Source organism: Molothrus aeneus, chromosome 6, assembly GCF_037042795.1.
Source record: "Molothrus aeneus isolate 106 chromosome 6, BPBGC_Maene_1.0, whole genome shotgun sequence".
Taxonomy (NCBI): domain Eukaryota; kingdom Metazoa; phylum Chordata; class Aves; order Passeriformes; family Icteridae; genus Molothrus; species Molothrus aeneus.
This window is the reverse complement of record NC_089651.1, coordinates 3394878-3416256: the sequence shown is the minus strand read 5'-3', so window position 1 is coordinate 3416256 and position 21379 is coordinate 3394878. Positions and strand designations below refer to the sequence as shown.

Here is a 21379-nt window from a genome sequence, read left to right as displayed (position 1 = left end):
CTATTACTCCATTAATACTGAACATAATTAAACATACAAATTAGAAGTATTTCTCAACCACATTAATCTTACAAATGTCCTAAACTGTGCACATATAAATCACTTCAGATGGTGAAGTGATTCAGGCTTTTTTTTATTCAGGCTTTTATTCTTAATAGTTTAGCACAAAATAAATTTCAGCTGAAATTAGTCTCATCTAGTTTGGTGTGTTAATGTTGAATTTTTAACTGCTTTGACCAAACCCAAGATATTTTACATGGACATGAAACTGCCAGAATTCACCAGTTTGGTAAATTTGGGCAATAAAAGACAAAATACTGATGTTCTTGTTCTCCACAGCCCTACTTTGACAGCACATCTGATACTAACTTTGTTCATAATCCTCACTTTTCCATGAGACAGATCCAGGAAAAATCATGGTAATACTATCACTTTTGTTCTGTGGAATTCCAAGTTTATCTTTGGAATGCTTTCCAGGAGTTTACTGTACTTTCATGACACTTGTGAGTGGCTGACCGGGTGCCAAACCCTGAAATCCATTTAAAGTGCAGTAAATGTTACCAAAAAACCACGCTTCCTTGGCATGGAATTTTAAAGATAAAAAATTGATGGGGTTAAAAGGAGAAGCAATCAGACTTAAAAAATGCACAGATTTTTCATATTGTGCTATTTTTCTGTGGGCTATTTAATAATTTTAGGACTCTGGTAACTCTCTTGACACAGGAGTGAATTATTTAAAGTTAGTATTAGTAATTCAGTTTAGTTTTGATAGCTGCTAGCTGTAACCTGACAGCACTTCAATTCAGTCACATGGAAATTCCCTGTTGTATATATTCTAGTATGCTGGATCTCTTTGCACTCATCGGTTTTATATCTTTCTGCAAATACCAGAAGAAACATCGTTCTAGGTTCTGGCAAAGATCTTGGAAAGGGAGAATGTGCTAGTTGCCAAAAAGACACTGATTACTCTAACAGAGTAGCTCAGAGTGTCTGTCCTTTCCTTTTTAATATGCAAACTTGTTTCTGATTTAGAACTGATTCCTGGCAAAGGTGTTTTCCTCAGTGCTCATTTGTGGATAGCTAGGCTCTATGTCGACTCTCATCTTAGAGAACACAAACCACTTTTCACTTACTCAAAGCTTGAATAAATTTTATGACATTTAGTCCTGCATTTCAGGGCAGGAAGGCAGAGTGAGCACACATAATAGGAACAGAAGCAGTACTTCTATTGCATGTATGCTTTTAAATCATGACTAAAGTAGCAAGAATTATATAAAACTCATTTAAAAAAATGTAACAAAAAGAAGAGCTATGTTTAGACAAATCCAATGTGTACACATCAAGTATGCAAGTATCCTTGCATCCTTCAATACTTTATCCTTAGATTTCACTTCTTTCAGAAATGTACTTTTTAATTATTGCCAGAATAATAGATTTTCCTTTGATAGGGTGATCAGCTGATGCTTTGGTAAAGGCTGAAAAAGCAATGGAAACATTCTTGAGTGAAATGCCTTCTCAAATATTGTCTGTTGTTCATTGCTGCTACATCTGAACTGTGCAGCAGACAGTGCTTCCTCTGTTCCACACGTGGATGGTGTGCCCTGGCCATATCCTAATCCATGAAAAGGCAAGATTTTTTTTAACCTTACCTCTCCTCCTATTTTCAGGTTATCACAGAAGAGGCTGCATGCTCCATCTGAACATTTAAGAAACCCTGTGTGCCCAAAATTATATCTACTTCATATTCTAAACACAGACCTGACTAGGAACCACTGCTGCAGTTTCTAAAAATTTCAGTTGACTGTCTACAGGTCTGTTAAATCTTAAAAGCTTTATTCCATTTTTAGTGAGGAACCAGTTTCCCAACTGGCACTGAGGAAAGTAATTTCTCCAGAATCTTTGTGCACTGATGTCTTCACAGTGTCTCTCCCTATAAGCAGTTTAAGAGATACTTTTCATTATAGTGCACTTGTCCTGCAAAACAGTTTGGCTACATTAAAAATTAGCATGCAGACAGGAATATTTCAAACTCAGGGCCAAACCAGAGAAGGTTAAATCAAGATCTCCTTCTTGCATTTGCCATACTTAAAGGGTACAGTTCTCACTTTTAATTCACCTGCATGCATAAAAATTTACCCAGTTAACATATTAACCCTCCTTGATGTATTTTGAGTTGACATCACCTAAATTTTTAAACTTTTAGTCAAAGGACTATGGTTTCACAGATAGTAGTGTGGCACATGTACACACCCATGAATAACTGTGTTCACACCCAAACAGACTCCTAGAATACATGAAGTACCCTGTGCACAGGCAAGATGGGGTATAAAGCAGACAAGAGTACCTAAATGCAAACACATGTGTTAAGTTGGTAGATCGTAATAGATCTTCATAACATTTTTCCACTTCTGTATTATGAATAAAGCAAAATGAATGTGTGTTGTAAAACAAAGCTTCTTCAGACTGGAGAATCTATTAAGTTAGTATTAGCTTTTGTTCTAAAATGACTTTGCTTTTTAAACAGTTTTTGTTATTATGTTAATCTTGAAAGTAAAAACTAATTGTTAACTAATTTTTAACTTTTAGTTCTATTTACATCATGGATAGCCCTAAGCAGTAGCTCTAAACAGAGATAAAACTCCAGAGATTTTCCCTTAGACAAGCTTTGCTAATACTAAGAACCAGTGCTGAGAAATTCTTTCCATGTAACTTTCCTCTCAAAGTATCTCCTAAGCAGTTATTATGAATTTTGAACAGTTAAAGAAACATGAAGATCATAGAGTAAAATGTAATTATGTCTATTTTCACATCAATATAATATTTCTTCATCAGGATACTCTTAGTTTTTGGATTGGACTCTTTACTTCAGTATTAACAAAAAGGGAATATTACATAAAAATTCCTGAAGTATTAAATGTCAATACATTCATATTCACTAGGATCTGCAAAAAATTACTTGATGGCTTGAAGTCAAATACAGCCAGAGTCTTGGCTTCAAAAAATCCTCACTGACGACCCTTTTAGATATACATATATACACAGTGCAGACCTGAATCAAACAGCTGATCTCCCTATTTCCTACAGCAAAGATTTCATGCCACAGACACCATGGTATACAGCAGAAAGCTTTGAGCTTTAAGGCTTCTCCCCTGGCTCAAACCTCAGGCCAGTTTTTGGACTAAATGGAAAGAACAGTAGAGAGCAGACAGAGTGAGAGAAGCACCATCAGCAGCCTGGCCAGTCTGTCACAGACATACTGCTTTTCTGAAAGCAGGGATGGGGATGCCTTGCACATTTAACAAAAAGCCTTTGCCCCACTATTCCGTATATACTGGGATACTCCAAAAGCACTGTTTGCTTACTTGTCCTCAACACTTTTTTGTACTGATGGGATTTCCTGAAGCACTGAGAACCAGCTTTACTTCTCAGAGATTGAATTTTTTTGGAGCTGTTTGCAAGGGACTCAGGACTAGGTCAAGACTGCATACTAAAATGATAATAGCTGATAAAAAAACTCCTGAATAAAACCCTTTGCTATTACTTTCCCTGAGTTGGAAATGTGTTTTAAAAATTAGTGCAAAATTACTGTAACCTTTAGTAAATTAGCTACATTATAGCTGAATCTGTAACAAAATTATACACAATTATCAATACATGCAGACCAGGTTTGCATGGCCTCCTTCAAAATCTGAGTTATGTCCAAATTGCTAAAAATTGTTAAGTAGGACTTACTATAGTAGCTTTTGCAAACACTATATTAAATTTAAAAACAAAACAGAAAAAAAAAATCCCACCACTCTACAGACTAGAGAAAAGAAGGGAAATGAGAACAATATACACTTTCAGCATGAAATTGCCATGATATCATTCTTTGGCTTGCCAATACATTGAGAAAATGGGGTGGAGAGGAGAGAATGAAACAGAAACAGGGTTCTTTGTACCCTTATGAAATGCTAAATTTATCTTCTCCCTCTTGCCTGTCAGTAAATCATGAGGAAGCTGTTAAGTAAAAGAAATTTGCATGAGCACCACTGAAATTTCTGAAAAACTGAATTTTTTGCAGCCTACCATTTTACTTGATTTACGTGAGTTGGGTTTGAAAGTTCTACACAGAATTCTGAATACAATTATGGTTCTACACCTTAGACACAGGAGAAATACACTTAAAAAGAAAAATTTAAAATATCTAAAATACATTTAAAATATATACATTTTGACTGGGAAACATTTTAGGTTAGGAATTTTTAAACCCTATCATATAAAGAATTCAATTTATTGTTCAAAACAATATTTAAGTATTCTCTTCAACTACAGTGTCTGAAAATAAGTGAGCTATATTAGTTTAACTGGATTTATAACAGGCTAGCTAATGGCAACATGTTTCTCAGGTCTGATATGGGAAGTGAAATCTGAGCTTTAAAAAGTATAACTGCTTCAACAATTTTTTATGTGTTCCCTTGATGGAAACCAGGAGGTATTTTGGAACCTAAAGCAATACCAGTTTAGTTGAGCTCAGATATCTAAGCTAAATGTTATCAAGAGCAAAATGGCATCAAAAGGTTAAATATCTGTGTCAGTTAAAAAAATAAATTCTAAAAGAAACACATATTGTGACTTAGCTGGGCCACCTTTAAGTGACCTGTTGATATGTTCCATGTAAAATCACACCAGTGGAACAGGGCCAGGAAGCCATCAGTTGGTTGCCAAGCCCAAAGGCTCTGGCTACACCTGTCTTTGAATCTCCCTGCCACACCAGAACCACTTGCACCAGCCCAGATCCATTGTTATTCTCATGGAAAGATTCAAAATTGTGTCTGGGCTCCAGATTGAAATTCAGTGTGTAGAGATCAAATAGTCCTTGACATCTTCATTCAAAAGGAAAAATAAAAATTAAAAATTCAGGAAAAGGAAGGATTTAAGATGGGGGGGTTGCAGGGGCAGAACACAGATGAGGTAGAAACCAGTTCCTTTATAGGTAGTCTAACACATGAAAAACTTTAACACAGAGGCAGGAACCCATTTCCCTCATATTTAAAAAGTCTTTGAGATTATTAAAACTTACTTAAAATGAGACAGAAAGTTATCATGGTTATACGTTTGCCAGACTGTTATAAACATATCTCCATATGAATAAATAATTACTCTTAAATACATTTAAGTTCATGTTAAGCTTACTTGGTATTATGTTAAAAGTTGAGAAAAGCAAGACTTTCAAAGGCAGTAACCACAGCAGAGGAAGCAGCAATTTTCATTATGCTGTGACATAAAATCTCCTTATGTGACAAGACAGGGCAAGGGGCAATGGTTTTAAACTGATGGGAGAGTAGATTTAGATTAGATATGAGGAAGAAGTGTTTTACAACAAGGGTGGTGAGACCATGGCACAGGCTTCCCAGAGAGATTGTGGATGTCCTGTCACATTCATATTTTCTGAAAAATCCCTTCGTCCAGGATTTTTCTCCTGGGAAGCTGAGAAGCCTCAGAGAAAAATGAAAACAATAATTATCAGATTTGCTTCTGCTCTGTTTTGCTCTTGTGGAATGTGCTTGGAGATTGTTTATCCACAGGTGATTGTTTCATTGGTTTCATGTGAGTTGTTTTCACTCTTTGGCCAATCAGGGCCAAGCTGTGTCAGGGCTCTGGAGAGAGCCACGAGTTTCCATTATTATCTTTTTAGCCTTCTGTAAGTATCCTTTCTGTATTCTTTAGTATAGTGTTTTTTAATATAATACAGTATCATAAAGTAATAAATTAGCCTTCTGAGAACATGGAGTCAGATTCATCATTCCTTCCTTCATCTGAGGGCAACCCAAATACAATTATGTCCCATCCCTGGAAACATCCAAGGCCAGGCTGGATGGGTGAGCAACCTGGTCTAGTTGAAGATAACCCTTCTTATAGGAGGGGGTTGGACTGGATGACCTCTACGCGTCCCTTCCAAACCAAACCACTCTATGATTCCATGTATGACAAATCCTTAATACAAATATAAAAATTACTTAACTTCATTTCAGTATTATTTACAAAAGCAATCACAACCTAGTAAGTAACACAAATGGCATATTTTGGCAACAGTTCTGGCTCTCTTCTGAATATTAAAGCTTCAGATGGAGTTGCAGCTAGTTGGTTAGAGAAGAGGTGTATTAGGACTGCAAAACCTAAAATATCTAGCAAAATATCTAATAAATTCCACCCCATATATTCATCTAAATAGAGTGTTCATAACGACTAAAGCACTTCAGCATCAGTTGCCTTGATTGAAATACTATCTTAATAAAATAAGACAATTTTAGTGACCTGGGGTGTGGAATTTTGCGGGGGTAGAAGAGGGGGGAGCTTGAGTTGTATTTTAAACCCTTAAGTAAATCCTTGACATCTTCATTCAAAGGAAAAATAAAAATTAAAAATTCAGGAAAAGGAAGGATTTAAGATGGGGGGATTGCAGGGGCAGAACACAGATGAGGTAGAAACCAGTTCCTTTATAGGTAGTCTAACACATGAAAAACTTTAACACAGAGGCAGGAACCCATTTCCCTCATATTTAAAAAGTCTTTGAGATTATTAAAACTTACTTAAAATGAGACAGAAAGTTATCATGGTTATACGTTTGCCAGACTATTATATGCATATTGCCAGAGGTGGAGTTTGAAAATGAAACATAGCAGATCTAGTTTTTTGTGAATAACATGAATGCTTACAAAGTGTAACTGAATATATAAGGAGAGGAAAAAACTTGCTTTCACACTGACAAGAGAATGACAGAGAAATAAAATATTTTTGAAAATGCACTCTAACTTCCTCCTGTTATTTTAGGAATAGAAAGGTAAAATTACATTGCATTAAATATTTTAAAAGCCTACATACCATTTTTGTTAAATCATGGCCAGCCCAGTTCTAGGCAGAACCATCATTCCTGAGTCAAGATACAAAGCCCAATGGGAAAGTCCCATGCAGGCTAAGATTTCTCTCAGAGAATTAAACTAAGGCTGAGGAATATGGCAACAGATAATCAATGCACTTTCATGCCTGAATCCTAAATGTCCACTGAAAATCCCTTATGAACAGTGCAGAAGCTTTGGTTAACAGACACTACCACAGAAACCACATTTTTTCTTCTTTCCAGATGGCAGCAGGAGTTATGTTTACAGTAGAAAAGTATACTGCACACACTGTATATCATAAAGAATCAGGTGGGGTTTATTTCCTTTTCAATTAGCATTGTATAGTAACTATCTAAACCTACAGTGAAGAATATTAACTTAAATTCACCCTAAAAATATTTTAGCTTTCTTCTAGAAAAGACAGATATACTTACCTTGACTCTGTTAAATATAATTTCCATTAGTGTCACACCTAGTCAACTCACCAAAGAAGAAGTTTAAAGAAGAAATATCAAGCTCAGCGCTATCCTTTAAAGGCAGCACTACAAGCAGTGGCATCTCCATTTCTAAAGCACCAGGTTTACTAAACTGCTTTCTGAACTGCAAGCACATGCTGCTGTCCCACCATTAATGTAGAATATAGCATTGTCTAGTACATGTTGAATGATTCTTATAAAATGATTCATCTATTTAACAGAAACACAAGATAACTGAGAGAAAGGAAATACTTTCCCCCAGTAACATTTTCAGTATAAATTTATGGGACCCAATCCTTAGTTCTCAACAATATACTATAAATAAAGGACTTTTTGTTTTGAAAATTATTGTCTGTAGATTAATGGTGGAATTGATTAGCAGTCTATATGGGTTCTTAGCTGTGGAGTTGCTGGTCCATTACCTGAATATAAAAGGAGTAAGAGAAGCAAAAAAGGAGAAGAGGGGAGTTGTGTAATTTGGTCTATTTTTGTATTCTTGGTATTGAGGGGAAAAAAAAGTCTAAAATAATGAAATCAATACTACATATTTTTCTAGCTTTGTTATTCATCTTTATTTACCTTTAAAGTATTGACAATTTTTGTATAATTAATTGCCACACAGAAAAACTTCTGATTCTGTTGTGCAGGGAAATTTTACCCTAGTTTATTCTTGCGAGAGAAGGAAACTCCCATTATACGTGGGGAATGTCTTGCTTTGCCATCTTTAGCTCTTGCTAAGGAAATCAGCTGAATTTGAGGGTGATACTTTTAGACACAAAGCTTCAGAATACTCTATCCTAGCCTCCTCCTGAGAAGAATTCTCTTTCTACTTATTTTAGGTAATGTAATATTGTTATAACTTCAGTTCTAAAAGCCTAAATTATAAATACTATGGCAGAAAATGACCACAGGTTTATTAGTAATTTCAAGAACTAGAATGTTACTCTTCTTGAAGATGCATCACACCCTAGAAAAGCACAATATTATTTGCTAAAAATGTTTCTTATCTCCAAATGGAGTTCTCATTGTGCAATAATGCATAGAGGGAGACACTTGGAGTTAAAGAAGACACAGTATTTGATTGCCCACAGAAGGAGGTCACTGAGGCAAACCAGTCTAAGCTAGTGAGAGAAATTGCAGAGCTATTGCACAGCCTGTCAGTTCCACTGAATCTGAATATTGCATCAAAGATATGTCCTGTTAAAAAATTCCACCAAGTCTAACAAGAACTTCATTGGGTGAAAGTAAAAAGGAGGAATTTCAACAGTCTACCATTAAATTAGGAGCTAATAATGTGACTTACAAAGGGTTTTTTTGTAAAGAAGTTTCTGATGAACCCTTTCAAAGTTCTAGACACTAAATTAACATGAATGGCTGCACAAATTCAGTATGTCAATGAAAAAAGGTAGAAAATTAAATCAAGAGGAGCAAAAAAAAAAAAAGTATTTAATTTCTCGTCATATGCAAGTATTCATGCATAAATGGGTTCTGATAACCCTCAGTGAGAATCAGTCAACTACTTCACTAAAAATGTCAGTTCTTCAAAGAACCAGATAGTGGAGCTGTAGCTGCTTTTTTATTGAGTGCAAAACCAGCACCATCAGGTACAAAGTGAAGAGAGAGATGTCCATGGGCTTCTGGCTCCATGGAGGCATCCAGGCCTAAATAAGAAAAGCTGCAGGCAGGAAAGGGAAAAAAATAAAGAATAAAGGGAGAGGCAGGAGAGAAAGGGTAACAAAAAGAACAAGCAAGCTGCAACTTAAGCTGGGGCAGAGCAGAATTCTGCCTAATCTCAATAGATTAATGATAGAGTACAGAACAAAATGGATTTCCTGACAGGTCTATAGGCAGCACTCAATGCCAGCCACCCCACTGACACCTCCAGGATCACTGTTTGTCCAAGAGCTTTTGAGTCTTGTGGAGTGAATTTTACTGGCCCTTTAAGGACTTTTTTTTTTTTTTAACAATAAATGAAACCTGAGAAGGCTGAGAAGAATTCCACCTTCAATAGCACAAGTAGGACTGAAATGTCATCTTTTCTGTGATTGTAAAGCTGTTGGAGAGGAACTGGCACAGAGTAAAGAAGTGTCCACCTGAAATGAAAGGCCTCCAAAACCACCTTGTATCTGGGCATAAACTAGAGCTGCACTTCAGACATGCCTTTTTCCAGCACTTTTGCAGTCTCCAGTTGGGAATTACTGCAGCTGGCTATTAACACAAAGAAGACTGAGATGAGAAGCCCAGAGACCAATGACTGTTGCTGTCCTGAGGCCCAAGAGGTGTTTTCAGAATTCACTCACAAGACCCAAGGCATCCCACTGTATCTCCTTTGGAGTTAGGATAATTAAAACTCCTGATGTGCCCATGATTGTGACATTTTAAACACCCTGGAAAGTTATTTCTTATGGATAAAGCTCAGGAAAGGATTTTCACTACTAAAAACATAAACTCTTTCACAGATTGGAAGTGAATAGGCCAGGGAAAAGCAGAAAAACTGTGAAAATCTTTGGAATAAGGAAGAAAAAAAGCTAGGAAAATTATGCTGAAGGAAAAACAAAAGACAGAAACACACGATACAAAAGCTGTGAGTACAACTTATGCATTTGAACTGGAAAGGCAGAGCAAAACATTTGAGTCTTGAGATCTGTATAATCAATCTGCTTTCTATTTCTCCTTTCCAGTTCTTCTATGGCATATGATACATCATCCCTACCTGGATGGTTTTGAGTGAAATCTACTTCTATATTTATACACAAGTACATTTATCTCACCAGGAAGAGGCAATAGTGCATGCATACTAGACTGACTGCAGAATGATTTATATATGCATATATATATAAACATATATGTTACACGTATATTATATTAGTGAATCTGAAAAAAAAGTTTCTACACAGGTGCTGTAGCAGGTAAATAACACCTTTCCTTTCCTGGGATTTAGAAGAAGAAAGTATTAAATAAACATTTTATTATTACTATAGCAAAATAATGTTACATGTTATTAATTATTAAGGATTCAAGGTCAAATATTTAAGAGCAATCACATACTTATCAACTGGGCTACAAGAGAGAGAACATCTGTATGTTACAGGAAAAATTAGAAGCTTTAAGATCAGGAGCCATTACATCATCTAATGTGACTCCAGCTGCACTAGAGACAATTTCCCAACAATCTGAATGTCATCAGAGGTATGGACCAAAATGACAGATCTTCCTGAGAGAAGCTGGTGAGTTTCTGGGAAATTTTCATACTAATGCATATCCAATGCAACATGAGAACATTGAAAACAGAATTCTTGTCACTGAACCTGTTAAAGAAGTCCTTTTCCTTACTATAAACATCTCTACTTTGCTGCCTTCTGCAAGAAGCAAGGACTTCAAACTCTGTGACTCTCTTTCCCAATTTATAAACCAAACATTTGTAAAAGTTTTCATGACTTGTTTTTCTTTATTTTTAAAACCAGGTTTATTCATTCAGTTCCATTCTGAAAGATTAAGGCAGAATGGTAGGATGGTAGGAGAGTGGAAAAGCAAATGATTAATTGTATGTTGCACACATACAGAGATCCTGCTAACTGTAAACCAATAGTTCAAATTTAAATTGAAAAATAAAATTATTCAATTTAAAATTGAAACTGGTTTCATTTTAAGCTGGTAATTTATTTCAACTTATTAAATATAATCCATTAATGTAAAACATGTCTTTCATATTTTGTGTGGAAGTGGAACTTAGAATTGTTCCTACTTGGAAGGAAGGAAAAAGAACCTACAAGCAGGTAAATTTTTATTGAACATAAATTTTTAACATCTAAGACATCACAGCATTATTTTAATCACATTCAGTTTATGCATTATGGAAATACTTCATGCATAAAAAACTGCAATTTTATCAGGAGATTTAAGTATCTTCATGTTTTTATGAAGTTTTGTAATTTCCCTTAATTCATGGATTTAAAACTTCTATTAGGAATTTAAATATTTTCTCACATTTAAAGAAAAAAAATTACTCTAATTTTAATGGGACCACTTTTTGCTACATATTCCAGAGGATTTCCTTTCCTTAGAATTACTTTAAATTGACACATGTACATTGTTTCTGTGATTATTCTGCATGAAATCTATGCTCTGCCATGCTTTATTTTGCTTCTCTATTCCTTGTTCACTTATTTAATATATAGATATAAATTAATAAAAAGAGGAACTTGGGACACTTTCTCTTCTGGTTTGAATGCTGGTTTTGGGGTTTTTTCCCTAACAGAACTTGCAGAATTAGAAAAATAATTACAGCTATTATTAAATAATTTCTGAAAAATTAATCTTAGCTATCAATTAATATGAGTTAACTCCTATCACATGGCATTACTGAAATGATAGAGGTTTTAAATTCTAGAGAGGTTACTGGAAAAAGCTAATACAGTAGTGGATATACTAAGCCATCTTAAAACAATGAAACTGTTGATCTCACTTCAACTAGAACCCACTGGGCTGTAAACAAATGGCATTTATTTGGCTGTGTCATGCTGTGTAAAGAACATGCAGCCCAGGAGGAACTACTCATGGCATCAAATAGGGTGCCAAATACCATCAAAATTAAAAATCAGCTCCACACCGTAAATGTACTTCTTCACAACTGTCCAAAGGATTCCAAAGAAAGGCTAATATTTCTAGTTATGTGCTCAAGAACAGGTAGAGTGAAGAGTAAAAACTTACTGTGATCCAGTCAAGTGTTCCAAAATGAAGTTCAAACCAACCAGAACCAAAGGACAACTGCCTTTTGAAACCTAGGAAAATGAACTTGCTCCCACTGAAATGCATGGCAGGTTTCCATTGATATAAGTTTTGTAGGAATGATCTTTAACACTGCTGTTTAATACCTAATCTATATTACTGTTATTTTTTTGCACAATTCAACTTGGAATGCAGCAGGGTGATATGAAAAGGGATTTTTGTTTGCAAACTTGGAATGAAATCTGGCTTGGACTAGATTGCATAATAAAGAGGCCAGCAAAAGGGAATTTGACACTCACCATTCTGGCAGAACTCAAGCTTCTCAAAACAAAAATATTAAAAATACTTTGATAATGTTTTTAAAAAGAAAACCAAAAGGAAGAAAATGTAAATGTTAAACTATGCCAGATACTGAGGTCTTTGGTTAATAATCATTACCTTCTTCAAAGTGGTATGAAACTTGTAATAAAGCTATTACCTAAATATACTGCAGAATTAAAAACAGTCTCTTAGTGGCTACAAACCAGAAAAGCTATTAATCCTTTATACTAGCATGTTGAATCTCAAACTATCTGAGATTTAACAAATCCATTATTTCTTCTTCTTTATGACCTATTACTGAATTAATTAGGAGTTCTCAGTACTTATTCAGCACAATACTTTACATGTTCCCAACTTCACACTCCTGAGAAAACCCAAACCCTTATCTGGCTTCACTGACTTCACTGTAAGCTACGTTAAGCAGAAGTTTCTGACTGAATAATAGCTCTGGTATTTTGTTGAACCAGGAACTTGACTTCTGCAGGTAAGAAGGGATCCCTCTGACCTCTTCTGTTTACAAGTGCTCAGTTTTATCAGGTCACAGTTATGTGCCTTTAGCACAACAGGGATAACAGTTATTTGAGAGCAAGAGCTATCATTTTGTCAAGTCCTGACTCAAGAATAGTGCATGTGGAGAGGAAGATGGGAAGAATCAGATTAACATACAACTACAGAATAACAAGATTAGCATATTTTCAATTATTATTACCATAGCCATATATAGAGAAGATTAAGTGGATCAGAAGAATTAATCTTTGAAAATATAGATGTGCTAAATTCAGCCATATAATAATGCTAGCAAATATTGATACTGATTAACTTTGTGCTGTGGGAGTTAATAATCTGGATACAAAGTCTGAAATACAGCTCTGGGTTTGGAAATACCTGTTAATCAAATGACATACTATGGATTTTAATGGTTTGCTCGTGCTGCTTTAGCAATATATCTTAGTCATGCCTTGGCAATTCAATGATCATGAAGCCTTTGATCTGTTTCCTGACCTGTTAAATAGTATCAGTCAAAACAGAGCGGGAGAAAGGCTGTTCCAATGCAGGGGATATTCTTTCAAGCCAAACTGAGAAGTCACCAGGTCTATTTCTGAAGACTTTTCATTTGGTTGCAATTGATTAAAGAGAGAGCAAATTCAATGACCTAAAGTCAGAAGGACATTTATTACATTAATAATCCCTTGGGCCAGTTAACACATTGTAGGTTATTTATTCTCCAACTGTGTCATAAAAATGAGTCAGTGCTGGTTAAACAGAAAATATTTTTTCCTGTTAATCAGTGATGTAATTTTCAAAGTGGAAGATAGCAGTAAAGTCAAAACAAATTAAAAATAAAGAAATGAAAATAAAATCTTTACCCTAATAAAAAGGATCTTCTCTCCAACTCTGTATCTTCCCTGTGAAAGACGCTCCACACAGAACTTATTAGGGCATTTACAAGGTGGATCTTCAGAAATGTGCTTAACCTATAAAACAAGAAGTTATTGATAGCAACTGTTTAAAATAGCATGGATAGCAAAACATTCAATAAAACACTTGTCATAATGTATCATTTAATGGAAGTCTTAATTGATGATATTTTTCTTGGTTTTGCTTAACATTTCTGTAACCCCAGAAAGCACCCTGTGGTGCTTTCCAATAGATTTAGTAGCTGAGCTAAAAATGTTACACAGCCGAGCATCAAATTTGCACTCTTTATCTGAAGTCAAGCAGTTTGTTACATGGAGCTTAGCACCACACTTTTGTAACTTTTATGATGAATCAGCTCAGAGTGCTAATACAGCTAACAGGCAAAATGAAGATGTCATAAGATTCATCCTGCCTTCTAAATATATAAAAAACAGAGGAATCTTCCTTACCATTAAGAGGCTCTGCCTCTTTAAAACTGTGCTCAAACACCTTAGGGAAAAAGCATACAGAAAATACTGTGATGTGATTAAAAATTAATGTCAAGACACGCCCCAGTAGTTTCAAGTGCCAGTTGATGATCTCCTTGTTTGGGCTGGTTCAAACTCAGTTAATTTAAAGGGACCTCAAGAACACTATCATTGCCAAACCTAACTACATAACCCCAAAAAACAAGAGCTGAGAAAAAAACAGATGAAAACCACCTTCCTGCACATTATTAGCTGCACCAGTTTGACTTTGGCCTCCTTGCTCTGACATGTGCTACCAAAGACAGTGACATTCAGTAAAAGTACATTTTGTACTCTTCAATGATGGGAAAGTAGCAAAGGCATCAATACCAAAAGAGCAGGTCTGGCTGTGAAACTCTTCCTTGACATTCAAATTGCACTTCTGCATAGGAACAGCAAGAATTAGTGCAGCATTTCCATACACTGTGGTTTTCTTGGACAAAATACATACCTAGTATGTCAGCATGAAACAATGCAAAATGCCAGAGGAACTTGTAGATGTCTGTCCACTTCAAACAATATTCCAAAGACATTTTCATATCCAGTGTGTAAACCAAGGCCTGTAAAAATGGTCTGAGGCCCAGGAAAGGATATTTTCAGAATAGCTAACAAATTAAAGTCTTAAATGTTTCATAAAAAGAAAAAAATGCTTGGCCAAAGCTGTAGCACTCCAATGAGTGTTCTGTTTATCATGAATAGATAAGGCTTCTGAAGTTTAAATGTTTTTCAGATTTGCTTTAAGAATTAAATTATAGTATGCTAAATAAGCCAAAAAGAACTTAAAAGACAACCAATTATTGTTTCTATACTTTTGAAACTAACCCTGTTGAGTGATTTAAAGACTTTCCAGTTATTTCTGAAATGGTTCAATGCCTTTATCTGAATAACTTCATTACCCTGTGGAAGGTAAGTATAAGTACTTTTTATAAGTATTCTTAAGGCTTATTTATTTTTAATCAGGGCATAATATTTTTATGAAGAAAAATAACTAAAATAACACTTAACAGAGGAATTCTACATGTATTTTACACACAAAAAGTATTTCTCAAGTATCAGATGAGTTGCCCTCAGTTTGAATGAATCAAGTTTTGAATTTTAAGATCAGTTACTCAAATTATTTTTATTAACATGGATAAGACTTAGCCTCTATTTCTGGTGAATAAACTATTTAGACAGTTAATGTACAATAGGAATGATTTACATGAAATCAGTGGCTGATGACTTAAATCCAAGTACAGCTTGCTGAGGATTAAAAAGGTGCATTCCTGTATTTCTAGGAAGGTGGGACCAAGACTGGAATTGTGCTTAGGGAGCTTTTTGGCCATGACCCTCTGAATGCTGTTCAATAATGAGGGATTTCTGACATAATAAATATCCTTTGGCATTACCACTCTGACAGCTCAAAATGGGCAGCACGAACTTAATGCTTTGTCCAACAGAGCTCATATAAGGAATAAAAAACCCAGTTACTGGGTCCAAACAAGATCAAGGTTGTTTTGAACTGTGTAAGACCAAAACAGACCCATCTTCTGCCTGTGGAGAATGAAAGCCACAAATCTATTCTGGTGTAAAACAGAGGATAATAAGATCTTCACTGCTGATCCTGCTGTTGCAGGTTCCATTGCCTTACTGTCCCAAAGGACACAGAAGTATTGAGTGGAATTTGGAAATCAAATAAGGAAGCAGAGGGAGGAATTATATTCTATTTTATTTTAAGTCTGGACCATATGAGCAACTGCTGCTATTTTATGGTGTGAGTGTCTGGGGCAGTGCAGGTCAGGACTCTAGCTGGATGAATTCCTTCTGTTTCTATCCATACTGCTTTCTAAATTAAAGGAGGTGGTTAGAGAAAATCTACATTCTCTCTGTTCAATTTCTACATGATATGCAGTCACCAGCCTCCTTCTGCACATAACTGTTCTTTCTCAATTCTGTTGAAACACAAGCACTTCTGCTAAGTAAAGAAAGAAATACAAACCAGAGAATTTTAAATGTAATTATAGTCATCAAATTAAAAAAAAAAAAGTGTTTCAATAAAATGAAGGAACATTATATTCCATCTGCTCTTTGTAACAGGAAAGTGGCACATGGATTTTTCAAGAAGTGCTTTGTAACTCCCAGGTGGCACATCTACCTTGCAATGTAGTAGTTACTATGGTAACTGCTTCTTTTTACAGGCTAGGTTTGTACTTTTTCAGTTTAACCTCTTCATGGTCTCAAAATGTGTCCTTTTCATCTGATTCCAGCTATTTCAAATGAACCCCTGTGGGTTTGCACCAGAAACATGAACACACAATATGCTGCAACAATTTAATGAAATTCAAAGCAAGATTCTAACAATGAGGAAAACAAAGCTTGTTTTTTAATATGTGAGAATCATGTAGAACAGCATAAAAATTAGGCTGAAATATCTCAGAAGTGTTTGTTAACATTCAAGACAAGTCAGTATGAGCCAAATCTTGTCCTGACTCAGTCCTTCCTCAGACAAAGCACCAAGTGGGAGTTGGTGAATAAGGAGTAAAGGAGTAATAAGAAGGGAATGTGGCCCTAAGCACAAACCTAAGCTGCAGAGCTCCTACACAGTGTGACTTTTTTTTTTCCTAAGCTTGAGACATAAATAATTGTGGTCAAAAGGCAAATAACTCTGTAAGTCTATGAATGTTTAAAACAGAGTGAGATGTTAAAACTCAGGCTTGTGTGTGTTTTGCAAGTGAGTGCATCAGAATCAATAAGGCAGGAAGAAGCTTCCTCCCACAACTTACAGCATCATCCAACAGTTTCCCTGTGCTCTTTTTCCCAGGAGACTTTGTGGGTGATGGTGAAGGAGATGGAAGGGGAGCTGAAAGTGTTTCCTCTTGTTCAATCTCTTTTTCCAATTTTATTAATCCAGGAGGTTCCACCCCACACCTTTTGGAAACATGCAAATAATAAATTACTAGTCCATATAAAGTATATTTTAAAACAAAACAGTAGAAAGAATTTATACTTTGTGTACAATAACAGAATGATACACACACTAATGGACATGTTTAAAATACACCAACCCATACTGCCATAATTTCAAATTAACAGAAAAAAAATTTAGATGCAGTCTCTCAATCAAATTTACAGGAAATACAGGTACTTTTTCAGCTTCTCTGTCTGTTATCATATATGTTGGTGAATAATTTATGAGCAACACTAGGCCTCAAAAATTGCAATACCATGCAAGACATGATCAAGTTCAGTACATTTGCACTTTTATTCTATTTTATTTTTTTTCCTTTTCAAAATTATTTAACAACTTATATTTTGTGTTAGTATTTTCTGAAGAAATACAAATGCAAAGGGATTAAGGGCTTTCCTGGTTTCAGCTATTGCACTGAATTTATAGATAAGTAAACTGAGAATTGGCCACTACTCTTCAGAAGTGGTGAGTGTTTCTACTAATTGATTTTTGACAGCCTTCAGATCTCTGCTGACAGGCAACACACTTGTAGCTCCAGCTAGAACAAAATACAAAATACATGCAATTCACCATGGATAAACTCAAACCAGAGCACTTGAAGAGCAAGGTTCACTTTGAAAGATCTTTTGAAAGCTTTATGGCAAGTGACTCAGTCAGTATCTCACAGCACGCAGCACAGCTTGGACAGAAGTCAAAAGTCTAAAAGTGCATCCCATTTTTCTAATTACCGATAATCCCCTTCTGGTTTTTGAGGTTTTTTTATCCGCCAACACTGAACAAAGCCCAGAAAAACACCCAGAGTGTCACTGTCATATTTTCTGAAAAATCCCTTCACAAGGACTTCTTCTCCTGGGAAGCTGAGAAGCCTCAGAGGAAAATGAAAACAATAATTATCTGATTCGCTTCTCCCTGTTTTGCTGCTTTGGAATGTGGTTGGAGATTGTTTATCCAAGAGGTGCATGTTTGATTGGTTTCATGCGAATTGTTTTTACTTAATGACCAATCACAGTCCAGGTGTGTTGAGACTATGAGGTCAGTCACGAGTTTTAATTATTATCTTGTTAAGCTTTCTGTAATTATCCTTTCTCTATTCTTTAATACAGTTTTAGTACAGCATTCTTTAATATAAGTACATAAAATAATAAATTAACCTTCTAAAAACATAGAGTCAAATTCTCAATTCCTCCTTCGTCTGGAGACCCAGCAAATACCACACTAGAGTTCCTTTTTCAGAGAATGACTTCAGCTTGGAAAAGTGAAGGTGGACACCAGGTGGACTTCTCATAGCAAACTACTTGTACAAATGAAATTCTATTTTTTTCTGCAGCAGAAAAGTCCATAGTCCAAAGGCAGAACTATACTGACTTATCTAGATAAAGACCTGGACACTAAAATATTGAGCATTAACAAATACATACCATGAAAATTAAAGCTAAATACCATAATGATCTTAGAAGTGTACAGAGAAAAGATATAAACACACATACTAGCTTTTGCATTTTTCTGATAGTGTTTAATTTAGTCATACTACTGCCTGAATTAATAGAAAGCAAAGCAAGAACCAAATCTGTGCTTGTATTGGCTTCTAACTGGTGCAGTCTGTGTAGTGAAAAGTCAGCCAACATTGAGGCAAGCACTTATATACAATCTATTTACTTCCTGTCTGTCTGCAGATGCTGACAGGCTGTAAATCATGGAATTCCCACTGGGCTCTAAGCCTACTTCTGCATACAGCCTTACTCATCAAATAAAACTCTTCCACTGTAAGAAATGTTGCCTCTTTGCTTCTACTACTTTTCATAGTTTCTAAATTTTGTCTTTGTGACAGATTTTTAAAGTTTCCTTTACTTCCAGTATTCTGAATTCCTCTGATGAACAGTTGAAAAATAAAATCAATGATCAAACAAACACACACACTTTTTTCCCCTACATGCTGTATGAACCTGAAGCAAATTTGCTGGAAAGCTGAAATTGTAAAAAGCCACATCTTTTCTGAGAGGGGTAGAGGTGCAAATTCCAGGAAGGTATGCTGAGCATTTCCTTTTCTGCTCCTTTCTAGCCTGGCTTCCCACAACTCCACGTGAAGCAGCAGTGCACTGTAACACGATCTCTGTTAGGCTTCTTAGAGCACCACTTTCCATTTTTATCAAAGAAAAATTGAATACAATAGCAGAAAGACCTTGAAATTGCTCAACAGTAATTCCAAAAGACCTGTGAGTGTTGTTTAACCCTGCAGAGTTTAACAGTAACCCAAGAACTTCATCCTTTGTGCAGAAAAAATAATTTAGCTGCTTTCCATTGTATAATCTTTGCCTTTCAAACACTTAGGAGAATGCTGGACCCGTGCAACCCACTGCAATAGTCCTGTGCATTTTCAGAGGTCAAATCCACCCTGTAGGACACTTCCCTCCCTCATAAATCTCACTCTATCCACATAACATCTGCTAGTGACACAAGGCCTCATTTTAACTATTGAAGTTTTGCAGACAATCTCAGAACTTTGTTTCCATAAAAAGCTGAAATTCAGGATAATTTATCAGGCAACTGTATCTTTATTAATATCTTTGAACTGCCACTCTTTGAGCCAAGTGGTCACACCAGTTTCCTACTCACTGTGCAGTCCATCCATCAAGACCATCTTTCCCTGATTTGTCTAAGAGGACACTGTGAGATAACATGCTAAAAGCATTGCTAAAGCAAAGGTAAATTATCACCTGTCTCCCCTCCTCCAGAGAGTATCTTTGAATACAAGTTCAAGTTCAGCAGAACAGAGCTCAATGTAACTCCTCCTCAAGCAATCCTCATTCTTCCTCACTTGTGCCTCAATCACAAGTCCTTTTGCATTAAACAAACAAGCTTAGGTTGACTTTGGGGAGTTACAGAGCTGAGGAATAACAGTAACCTAGCTGGGCAAAGTGTGCCAAAAGCTGAGTCCTCGTGATGAGTAAGCCACTTTGAACATATCTTTCTGCTTCTAAAATTACTCAGTATCTCTGACACTTTTTGTTCTTTAAAACCAGACTGAGGCACTTTTCTCGAAGATCTCCACAGCTCCTGTTCTGGAAAGCAGATCCCTAAGACTGCCAACTGTCACAGACATATTTTATGACAAATCTTTTTGCTAGGATTTTTCTCCTGAGAAGCTGAGAAGCCTCAGAAATGAAATGTAAACAATAATTATCTGCTGCTGTGGAATGCAACAGGTGCATCTTTGATTAGTTTCATGTGGTTGTGTTTAATTAATGGCTAATCACAGTCCAGCTGTCTCAGACTTTCTGAGCAGTCACAAGATTTTATTACCATTCCATTCTTTTCTACTTTTTTCAAGTCTTCTGATGAAATCCTTTCTTCTATTATTTAGTATAGTTCTAATATATAATTTTCTTTTAATATAATATATATCATAAAAAATAAATCAGCCTTCTGAACCATGGAGTCAAGATTCTCATCTCTTCCCTCGTTCTGGGACCCCTGCAAACACCACCACAGCCAACAGATCCAGCTTGCTCTACAAAGCATCCATCTGACTTCTGTCTTGTTTAAAGCAGCACAGCAACCTCCCTTTAATGTGCTCTTTCCTGCACTTAAAGAAGGCAATTATCAATTCTCCTTTCCCATACAGTTCTAGTTTACCAGACTCAGGCAAAACAGGCATCATATATTTGGTTTTAAATTGTATTAACCTGACATTCCAGTTCAGTTTTTGTGTACCTTGGAAGTGTACGAGGTTATAAATGGGGATTGGTTTGGTTTTGAAGAGATAGTAGAGCAGGGAAAAGTAGACAGACATGTTGTTTGACCCCTAAGCTATAAATAAAATTAAAATGAAGAAACATAAATACAGAAACACAATATATAAAATAATAATGAATTATATATGGTAATATTCATGCATTATAAATAAAAAATACAATACAAATATTTTAAAGGTAAATGGATAGATATGCATAATAAATGAAAGCATGACTTATTTATTTGTTCAGTACTTCTTTCCATGTCTGGAACAGAAAGCATCTGAGACATGGAAGCTTAAGACAAATATAAGGATAAGATTCTATTTTCATTCCCTTGTAGATCTATTGAGACATCAAATCTCACTGA

At 35.6% G+C, this 21379-nt stretch overlaps 1 protein-coding gene across 2 annotated transcripts in view; it reads right to left on the bottom strand.

Moving 5' to 3' along the window:
• GAS2 (growth arrest specific 2) overlaps positions 1–21379 on the bottom strand; it is a 90457-nt gene that overhangs the window by 21909 nt on the left and 47169 nt on the right. For both annotated transcript variants that reach the window (XM_066551769.1, XM_066551768.1), the window contains exons 6-7: positions 17094–17238; positions 13774–13881 (exon numbers count right to left, since the gene is read on the bottom strand). In XM_066551769.1, coding sequence (XP_066407866.1) covers positions 13774–13881; positions 17094–17238 — 253 coding nt within the window. The remainder of the gene's footprint in view (positions 1–13773; positions 13882–17093; positions 17239–21379) is intronic.